At 51.1% G+C, this 10,834-nt stretch overlaps 1 protein-coding gene across 1 annotated transcript in view; it reads right to left on the bottom strand.

Annotated features, from left to right (window-relative positions):
- Window positions 1-888: 888 nt before the first annotated feature.
- Window positions 889-10,834, bottom strand: part of FFAR4 (free fatty acid receptor 4) — a 21,643-nt gene continuing 11,697 nt past the window's right edge. Inside the window, exon 3 of the mRNA XM_012659736.1 lies at window positions 889-1,452. Within this exon, the coding sequence (XP_012515190.1) occupies window positions 1,063-1,452 (390 nt within the window). The 3' untranslated portion in view covers window positions 889-1,062. The remainder of the gene's footprint in view (window positions 1,453-10,834) is intronic.

The raw sequence follows: 10,834 nt of genomic DNA, 5'->3' as shown, positions 1-10,834 counted from the left end.
ACCCTCGTCCGAGCCTCAAGGGCAGTGCCCAGCGCAGAGGAGGCCCACCCAATAGCCTGCTCTGCCTGGCTTACAGCACTCTTGTCCTGTCCCACGGGCGCGCCAGCCACCTTGCACCAGCGTCTCTCCTGCCTGCAGAGCCCCTTCCCCCAGATTCGCATGGCTGGCTCTTTCTCGTTGCTTTTTGACACAAATGTCACTCCTCAGAAAGGTCTTCCCAGACCCCTCTCCACCCCATCTAGATTACCACCACTACCACAGCACCCTGTCCCAGATTCTGCAGGGCGTTTACTCACTCTGTCATGACATATTGTTTACTGACTGTGTTTCGTGTTTCTGCCCCAGACTGGAAGGTAAGCCCCCCGAGAGAGGGGCCGGGGCTGTCTGGTTCACTGCTGCCTCCCAGCACCAAGAACACTCTCTGCCACGGCAGGTGCTCAAGGTGCTCTGATGATGGATCAATGAAGAGGTTCACTCCTGACCTCACTCTCAAATGTTTCGGAGTCCTCCTGCCTTCTCTCTGATTTCATGACATTGCTTCTCCTAAAGGGGTCTATGGCATTTTTTATAAATGGAAAAAAAAGTCACCTTTAATTGTGCCTTGGAAATTCCTCAAGTGCTCTTGACATGAATAAATGATCTTAAGGCCTCCTGAGTCCCAGGTGGGAGCCTAGAGTGGCTGTGACCCCGTAGAGGAGAAATCTGGGTCCTGAATCATTTCCAAGACTCACTTCAGAAACCAGCAGGGTGTGGCTTTACATGTAGGAGATATGATTGCGGAACAGTTATAAATAAAAATTTATTAAATTCAATCATATTACAAATATACAAAAAAAAAGTTCATGTTTAAAAGGAACCCATAACAAATCCTTTGATACGGGGAAAATATTGGTCTACCGAATGATCATCCTTTAATGTGCCGGAGCTGCAGATGTGTATTTGCATAAGTTACATTTTCTTAAAGCAGGGTACACTGGGGGACGGTCCTGGAAATTAAGTCCCTTTAAGAGCATAAGACCGCTCGCCAGAGAATGAGGAACCCGGCCTAGAGAGAAAAACTAATTAGCCAGAAATAATCGACAAATCATTTTTTCTAACAGACGTGTCTGTAAAAATGGCTCCCTTTTCTGGGAAAAAGAAACAGCAAAAAACCTTCCTCCATTCGTTCCGAAACAGCGCCATGTTGTAGAGGATGGGGTTCAGGGCCGAGTTCGCGAACGTGAAGGCCACCACCCAGAAGAAGAGGGACGGCCAGATGACCAGGTCCTGCTTGAAGTTCTGGATCAAGATGAGGAGGATGGTGATGATGATGGGGCTCCACATGATGAAGAAGGAGACCATGAGCAGGAAGAGTGTGCGGAAGAGCCGGAAGTCCTGCTGGGACACGCGGATCTGGTGGCTCTCCGAGTGCGCCAGGTTCACCGTGAGCCTCTTCCTCGACGCCTTGGTGATCTGCGGGAAAGCAAAACAGAGCCGGAGCCACAGGTTACTGCGGGAAGTCAGGGCTTTTTGCGTCAGGAGCCCGGGACTTGGAACCTGCCATCCCCGAGGCGCTGGGGCCATGGGGCTTGGGGACTTTGTGTGGAGGGAGCTTTTCCTTCTCCCACCGCCTGCGCTTAGGGTGCACTAGAGAAACGGGGCGCCTGGCTGGCGGTCTCCTGAGAAATAAGGCAGAAAATCACCCACCTTGTAAACAGAGTGAATGAGGGGAGTGAAAAGCCTGAATCACATGGTGTGGGGAGCGACATCTTCCCCGTTATTTCTTTTTCTAAAATGAGTTAAGTCATTAATTGCATACAAGCAATATGTTCTCAAGGTACAGAATCGGACAATATGACACTGACAGGGAGCAAATGAGGAGTGTCAGGTCTCCAGCCTTCTGTACCCTCCATTTCCACTCCCCAGAGGTGACCAAAGTGAGCAGTTCCCCGTATGGCCTTCTGGAAAAGTGTCACCTCCACACGCAATACCTGGCTATGGGATCGCAGGCGTCTGCACTTTTTCTTGGTACACAGAAGGGACCACAGCACGCACCCGGCTCTGAACCTTGCTCCTCTTCTGCTTGGCAGGATATCAGGTGCTCATTCCGTATCAGCACAGAGAAGGCACCTCATTCTTGTTATCTTGGTGGTGGTTGCGTGTACTCCACGGTGTGGGCACCACAGTTTATCCAGGCCCGATTGATGGGTATTTTATGTATTTGGCCTCGTTTGTCTGTTTGGGGAGGCGGTGGCTGAAGTGGCAGTGCACAGTCTCTTCCCTCGCTCCCCTGCAGGTTGCTGAGTGGGCGGAAACGGTGGGGGATGGCATGACGGTGGGGCTGGGCCAGGCAGAGGGGAGCACGGGAGCCTGCCCTACGCCCTTTCCTTTCGAAGGGGCAGGAGGCAATGGATCCTAGTCTTGCCTACACGCCCCTGAGTTGGGGGATAAGGAAGGATGATGGGATTGGCAGCTGCTGTCAGCCCAGAGATGAAGCTGGGTCTGAGGCAGTCTCCCCATGCCTGGCTGGGGTGGGTGTGGCTCGGGAACGATCCCTTCGTCCGTAAGGCCTGTTAGCCACATGGAAATCAGACGCAGTGATCAACAGAAGGGGGCGACCATCTCGCATGGGCAATCCTGCACGGTCCTTGTCCTTGAGGGAGACCGTGGCAGGGCGGTCCATCCTTTTCCTCTACCTCACTCCCGCCCCGGTGCTGCAAACCCATCCTACACTGCGAGCAGGGGAAGTTTTGAACAAGCAGTTGTAACCAAAAAGTGACTGGAAAGTTCTCAAATTAGACATAGATGTCATTAAAGTTTCCCTCCCCCAGCAAGAAAAAGGAGCTGATCAGAGCACTGCTGGTGACATTTACCAAAATTTCATATTTATGCCCCAGTTGAGAGGTGGCGACTGGTGGAATAAACATTCTCATGCATAATAAATTCCTAACAGTGGAACTGCTGGGACCTCTAACATTTTATACCAATGAGCAGGGCCGGCATTCTGGTGGAGGGATTGTGGCCAGCGACAGCAACCCTGCTTGCGTGGGCTTAGAAGGGGGCTCTGGACTCTTCTTCCAGGAGCCCCTCTGGGTGTTGCTCCCTGGGTCTCCTGTCCAGTCTGCTCATTTAGAGTCTTGCTTCAGCATCAGAGAGCCTGGTTTTAGTTAACAATGGGCAGCCTTGCACACAGAAATGGCCCATCAACTGAGGCAGGCTGGCCCGATTAAAATAAAGCCCTGGGTGTCCTCTTATCCCCACGTAGATACAGCGTGTTTGAATCATACAGAAACTTCATAACATCTCAGAACCATAGTGTTGGGGCTAGATGGGGCCCAAGTGTCATTTGAGCAGCACTCCTCAGCCTTTACTGTGCCTGCCAGGCACCTGGGCACCAGAGTGATACTGTTGTAATGTAGAATCTGATTCAGTAGATCTGGGGTGGGGCTGAGCTTCTGCATTTCTAAGAAGCTCTTGCATGATGCCGCTGCCACTGCTGCTGCTGGTCAGAGGGCCACACTTTGAGGAGTCTACCCCTTCATTCTGCGGGTGAGGAAATAGCCTCCAGGAGGCAGCTTAGCCAAGCCACTTGGAAAATAGGAGCCCGGAAAGTGTTTACCTCACAGAGCAAAAGCCCCAGGAGGCTGAGTCTGTGGGAGTGAAGGAGGGGCCGCCATTGAAGTGTGTCTCTCGGGGGCGCAGAGTGGTGGGTGGGCTGGAACTGACCACTCTGGCTGCTTAGGCTCCAGGCGCCCTGGTGACACACACAGTGACCTGCCCTTCCTTATGCCTAATTCTAACTGTCCTCTAGGCACAGACAGAAGGAGGAGGCTTAGCTGGCTGTCCCCCGCATCAGTCGCTCAGCTTCAGTGATGCTAAGAGGTGGGTGGGGTGGGGGTGGGGCGAGTGGGAGTGGAGGGGTGCCCAGCTGGTGCTCAGCCAGCCTAGGATGTGATGGGACATGTCAGCCTGTGACCTCTGTCCCCAAAGGAAGAGATCGACATAGAACCTCTTGACCACGTTAGCCGTCCTTGCTAACTCCCACATGCTCGGGCTGGCTCTGTGTCCTGCTTCTCCTGCGGGAAGAAGCCACTGGCCGCACAGAGGGTGCTTACATCATCTGGAGCCTGCATGGCCCCAGCTCTCTTCGTCGGCTGTGCTGGAACCCCAGGGCCCATTCCCCTAAGATTCCTGAATCTCTAGAGGGGATGTAATTAGAAGGTAATTAGCATCACTCACAATTGGGCAAGTTTAACTCCGAGATCAGAATGGCTGAAAATATTCTCCTTAGAATACTTCCAACTAGCTAATTAAAGGATAGTCACTTAATTGTTTCACGATTAAATATGATTGCTTGCCCTTGCGGTAGTTTAGGTCCACCTGTTGGTGATGGCGACCAGGGCAACAGATGCTGAGTGAACGCACTCCTTCCTCCCCAGCGGCTCGCCAAGGGCAACAGTAACCAGGATCTCTGAGCTTTGTCGACGTTTGTTTTCTCAACCGTCACATTAAATCTTCACAAGGACTCTTGGGAGCAGCAGCTCATCTCTCATGGGATTTGTACTGTCATTATTCCCACTTCACAGATCGGGAAATTGAATGTCAGGAAATTTAAGTAATTTATGGAAGGTCACTCCATTGATAATATTAATGAATGGCCAAAGCCCCCATCTGGGAAAATCCAGCTCAATTTGGTTAGAGAAAAGCCATATGATGAAAAGCTCAAAAGGGGTTGCAGTACTATTCAGCCCTCCCCACCTCTCCTCTGCTGGGCAGGGTGTGGGTTGTGCAGGAAACATAACCACCATCTCTTTGAGCCTCAGCTTCCTCATCTGTCAAACAGGGACCATCAAAGTACATGCCACAGAATTGTTGGGAGACCTGGCTGACAGATCTGGGACAGGAACAGCTGGGCAAGGTGGCAGGTGGGTGGGCTGCAGGGGAGTCACTCTAGGCCTCAGTGCAGCCTGGGGGGGACACGGGGGCTGATTCCCTCATACTACCCACGTTATCCTGCCCAGAAGAATAACAGTGTACCCAGAGTCCTTGGTATAATGACTCATAAATATTTTTTGAATGAATGATGTTGACAGAAGCTCACATTTATGGAGCGCTTACTATGTGCCAGGCCCTTTCCTATCACTTGGCTTAGCTCTTTAAATACTCCCAACAACTCTGTGACATATGTGCTTTGATGGTCCCCATTTGACAGATGAGGGAGCTGAGGCTCAAAGAGGCTAAGGGGTTCAGCAACTTGCCTGACAGTACCCAGCTAGGAAGGTGCAGAGCTGGGCTTCAAACTTGGCAGTCTGTCTCCAGCCCATCCTCTTAGTCTTGTTTTTTTTTTTTTTTGAGACAGAGTCTCTTACTCTGTCACTGGGGTTAGAGTGCAGTGGCAAGATCATAGCTCACTGCAATGTCAAACTCCTGGGCTCAAGCAATCCTCCGAGCTGAGCCTCCCAAGTAACTGGGACTACAGGTCCACACCACCACGCCCAGCTAATTTTTTTTTTTTTGAGAGATGGGTCTCGCTATATTGCCCAGGCTGGTCTGGAACTCCCAGCTCAAGCAATCCTCCTACCTTGGCAGGATTACAGGTGTGAGCTGGCCCCGTTCTCTTAATCTTAACTAGTCCCTTCCCACTCTCTATCTCCATCTATGGGAATCCTTCTGCCCAGCCCTCAACTCCAAGCTGTAACGCCAGGAACTCCAAGAAGACTTCCTGGTTCATCTCCTGCTTGGCATCTGGCAGTGTTTTGTTTCAGGCACTCATGCTGCACATGCCATATATACTGTATGGTAGGCATCCAAGTGTCCTTCCTACCTCTGACCCCCACCAGACTATGGCTCCTGGGGGCTGGGACCTTAAGTGGGACATCCCTGTGCCCTCTGTGGCCAAGGGTTCCAGCACGTGCTTGACGATGATTGTGAGCTACAGACAGACAAAGTGGGCTGACTCACGGGCCAAGTGCATAAATGGGAGTCTTTTTTTAGCACCGACAGATGCTACTGTTTCCTTCTCTCCACAGTTTCTGCAACTTGCAGGGAGTGAGGAGGAAAACGAGGCCTTAGAATCAGTGTGGCTCCTCCCTGCTCCCCTCCCCACGTTGGATGTCAAGGCCAGTCAACACTGATCCAGGATTTCAAATGTCTCCGGCATTGGGCAGAATGCTTGATGTGTTTTAGATTAAACTAAATGCTCGATTAACTCGAATCTTCAAAACCAGCCTCTGGGGTTGGTTCTGTGGTTACCCAAGTCTTGGAACTAAGAGGAGAACTCTGAGAGGTGAAGCGACTTGCTCAAGCCTCATGGTCAAGTGTGCGGAGGGGTGAACCTCACGCAGAGGCGCCTGCTCTCTCCTCTGCCAAGGCAGACGCTGCGGGAGGGAGGACGATGCTCGTGGGAATGGGGTCCGCAGCCACTGCGCACATGGTAAAATACAAATGCTGAGGCCCTGTGGGACTGAGAGGGGCGCAGAAATCTGCACTTCTCCAAAACTCCTGGGCAATTCTTGCTCACTGAACTACTCATCTAGGACAGCAGGCATGGTCTAGAGCTTCTCCTCCAGTCCCGTGAAGACAGCCCTTTTTGAGACTTGCTGCCTTTACTCCCACATGAGCTTCTAAAGACCATGAGGGAAGCTTCTCCCCATCTCGCACCCCTTTGCCACACCATGCCACCAGCCCGTGGTTGCTGACGGTGGGTGCAAGCAGAGGATGTTCCCACTGACACAAGTTGGGCCCCAAAGATTGAGTCTCCTTTGGGGGCTGTTTGGTTCATCAACAGCCTCCCAATTAGAATCATCAGACAAGAGACTCCTTCTTTCCTGAGGGTCCATGTCCCTTTGCATGACTGGCACGTGGGTCCCCAAAGCCCAAGAAGGAGGGCCAGGTGTGGACAAAGGGCTTCCTGTTCACTGCTTAACACCTTCATGTTCAGGTGAAACAGATTTTCTTTCTCAGTTAAGCTCTGAGACAGGCTGAGGGTTTTCCACCTGCGAGCCACAGACTCATTCCCAGGTATTTATCGGGCCTGTACCATGCGCTAAGCACGCCTGCAGGTGCTGTACATGCAGCAGTGAGCAAGCGAGCTGCCCACACGGCTCTTCCATTCCAGTGGGCATGTGGGCAAGGGGAGGGGAACGATTAACATGCACACTGTTGCAAAGGGTGGAGGCATCTCAGCTTGCCATGGCAACAGTTGCTGGGTGATGATGTAAACCAAGCTCCAAACAGCCAGTGCTGACAGCCTGATGGAGGGCACTTAGGAGTTGCTGGGAGGCTATTTCCTTGGGAAAACTGTTGAGTGGAAAAACCACTGAAGAGGTATAGCCCGTCTGAGTCACAAGGAAAGAGGAAGCAGGGAAGGCAGAAGGGTCAATAAGGCCACTGCCCTGAGTACATGAAGCAGCAGATGAACGGTGACTGGCAGGGGAAGAGCCAAGGCGAAGCCTGCTCTGAATCCTTGCCCAGATCAGAACCAGGAAGGAAGGTGGAAATTTAGAGCAGGGCGTCCCATGGGACACCAGTCCAGAGAGATGCTCTGTGGCGAAAAGGGGATTCTGTGGTCAGATACAGCATTGCTGCCTGCTCTGTTCCTTTGTGGAAGATTCCCAAAGTATATTAGCATAATAAAGGCTCTGAGAAGTCCTGCAGCAAAGGATCCCATCTAGCATTGATTATCTCAGCATTTCCCAACTCACTTGACCATGGAACTCTTTCCAACACCTAAACTAACATCCCTAGAGAACATTCCAGGAGACACTCCACTTTAGAGCAATAAAAGATCAGGGCGATGTGAAAAAGATACTTCTCCAGCCTGGAGGTGGCTGCTGGTTACAGGCAGTAGCGACAGCCGAGAGGTGGGGACTGGGGGGGAAGGGGTAAGGATGTAGTTATGTGCCCCGTGACTTTAAATGATTTGCTACTTGTTTCTCTTTGGATATGGCTAATTAATATCGAAGTTCAATTGATTTTACAGAGTTATGATCTTCGAAGAGAAAGCTCTGATAGGAAAGCTGAGTCCTTGTCTCTCAGTCATGTATGTACATCTTCATGGGGGGAGGGGGAGGGGACGCACACTGTGTGGCCGCGCCCTGACACTGCGTCTCCAGCCACCTGGCGGCAGCTCACCTGCTCCCAAGTTATCACCCTGGCAAACTCACGGGTACCGAGTGAGGACAAATGTCATGGTCCTCCTGGAAAAGGGGCAGCAGTGAGTTTTGCTAGTGAGGTGGAAATAATTATTTTTAAAGTCTTATATTTGCATTAACATTGTGATTTTAAAGCACCATCATGTTTGCTCTTTCATTTTATCGTATTAATCCACTGAGGCTCACAGCAGAAATGGAGGCCCACATTACTTACGCCTGGACTACAACCTGGTCTTAGTACTCTCTGGCCAGTGATTTTCCCACTGCCCAGGAAGAAAAGGCACTACGGGCCCTTTCATTGTGCTCCAAGGTTACGCCCCACTCGTTCAACAAGTATTTATTGAGACGTACAATGCACAAGCCAAGCTGTGTTCTAGGCATAGGGATAGAGCAAAGAACAGAACGAAGTCTCTGCCCTCGTGGAGCTTGCACTGCAGTGGGCAAGACAGATGACTGTCATCAATGGAATACGACAGGCATTGTGTTTGAAGAGAAGTAAATCAGGATAAGGGATTGGAGACTGACAGGAAGTCTTTCTGGGGAAGAGCCTTTTGAGTAAAGACCTGAATGAAGTGGGGAAGTGGCCCATGCAGAAATCTGAGGAAGAGATCCAGGAGAGGAAATGGCAGGTGCAAAGGCCCTGAGGCAGCGGTGCATTGGCCTGTGTGCAGAACAGCCCCAAAGCAACGTGGACACAAGATGGGGGAGAAGCTGAGGTGAGAGGAGCAGGCAGGGCCAGATCACGTAGGGCCTTAGGTGAGGGCTTTGGATTATGCTGCATGTATGAGGGCAGGAATGGGATCTAAATATATCTTTGACTCGTTACTCAGCACATTTCACAGCACGGGGGATCGCGCATGCCAGAGCTGTCCTGGGCTCTGCGATGGCGAGAACTGAAGGCGGCTGTGGGTTGAGATGAAAGGGTGCAGGAGTGCTGGACTGCGGTTTAGAGCCAGGCGGATTAGAGGACACCTGCCCTAGCTCATCGGGGCTCCTGGAATTTTTCCAGGTGGGCCAGGTCCTTGAGAAAAACGTGGGTAGTGGCTGGGAGATCATTTGTCCCTCAGCCGGGAAGAGTGAGGTGTGGGTGAAAAGGAGCAGACTAGAGCCTTCTTGGTCCCTAAAGGACTCAGGAGCGGGACCCCTGGGAGGGGAGGTCAAATGCTGCCGCCCCCTCCTGACAGCCCTACTCCAGCGTCGGTTCCTTATTCTTGCTGTGCTCCATATCTGCGCCTGCTGTTTATTCTCTTGAAAATATTGGTGACACATTTTCCCAGCATGCTCTAAGAGAAGGGAAGAGCGGCCCTGCCTAACAAATAACAGCAGGCATAATTTATTCATCACCTGCTCCAGGCAGGCACAACACCCTATGCCCACCAGCGGCATCTCTTACATGCCTCGCAACAACCTTATACCATTGGAATTATGATTGCCATTTTGCAGGTGAGGGAATTGAGGTTCAGAGAGGGCAGGTAACTTGCCCAAGGCCACACAGCAAATAGGTGGCAGAGTCAAGACTCAAAGCCAGATTATTAAAAGAATGCTTTCAAGTCCCTGTGTCTGTCTTCATGGCCCTTTGCTTTCCTCTCTTATACCCCTTATTTATCCCTGATATTTGTGTAGCATTTAACAGTTTGCAGAGTGTTTTCAAAGTCTCAGTATCGTTTCGCCTTGTGTTCCAGAGTCTCTCTGCTTTGAATAGCAGCACCCTTGTCTGTCTCCTCCTTCTTCACCTCCTATGTTGAAGATCCTTCTGGATAGAGAATATTCCTCGCCTGCTTTTAACCCGCCTCCACTCCCTACCAGCACTTTGCACAGCAGATCCTTAACGACTGTCTGTGGAATTAATGTGTTGGGACTCTGGGACTAGACTACCTGGATTTAAATCCTGATACTGCCACTTATAAGCTGTGTGACTTTGGGTAAGTTACTTAACCTCCCTGTGCCTGGGTTTCCTCATCTATAATTCTTACTAGGATTAAACGAGTTAGTTTCTGGCACATGGCAAACACTACAGAAATATTTGTTGAACAAATTTTTATAAATCCATTTTACATTTCCCTTCCTTTTTCCCTCACTTCTTTCAACTTAATAATAGTAGCTAACACTTACATAGGATTAACTAATGCCAGGCCCCCGTTGCAAGCACTTTGCAGACCTTCCCTCCAGGCCAGAATCTGCCTCTTACACTTGAACAAGCCCCAGGATGGGGGTTGCTTTGGGGGTCACAAGTCATCTGGTGGGCATGAGTCCAAGCAGTAACATAACACAGGGAGCATCTCCCACAGGACCCAGGGATTAGCAGACCTGGACAGAGGTTGGCCCGGCTTTGGTTCTGAGCATCTGAGAAGGTTACAGATCCTGGGCTACAAAGAAAGGGCCGTAAAAGCAGCCAGACGGCAAACAGAACCCAGAGGGCACAACTTCTGCCGGGCGCGGTGGCTCACGCCTGTAATCCTAGCTCTCTGGGAGGCCGAGGCGGGCGGATTATTTGAGCTCAGAAGTTCAAATGCGCACTGAAACAAGAAATGATCTCTACCCTCAAAGCACGTATATCCAGGGACATAAAAAAGATGGGCCAGGCCAGTGTAATCCCAGCACTCTGGGAGGCCGAGGGTGGTGGATCGCTCAAGGTCAGGAGTTCGAGGCCAGCCTGAGCAAGAGCGAGACCCTCGTCTCTACTAAAAAAAAAAAATAGGAAG

The sequence above is a fragment of the Propithecus coquereli genome, unplaced genomic scaffold (genome assembly GCF_000956105.1).
Source record: "Propithecus coquereli isolate 6110/MARCELLA unplaced genomic scaffold, Pcoq_1.0 Scaffold63, whole genome shotgun sequence".
NCBI lineage: Eukaryota > Metazoa > Chordata > Mammalia > Primates > Indriidae > Propithecus > Propithecus coquereli.
The sequence above is the reverse complement of the archived record's forward strand: the minus strand, read 5'-3'. Positions and strand labels throughout refer to the sequence as shown.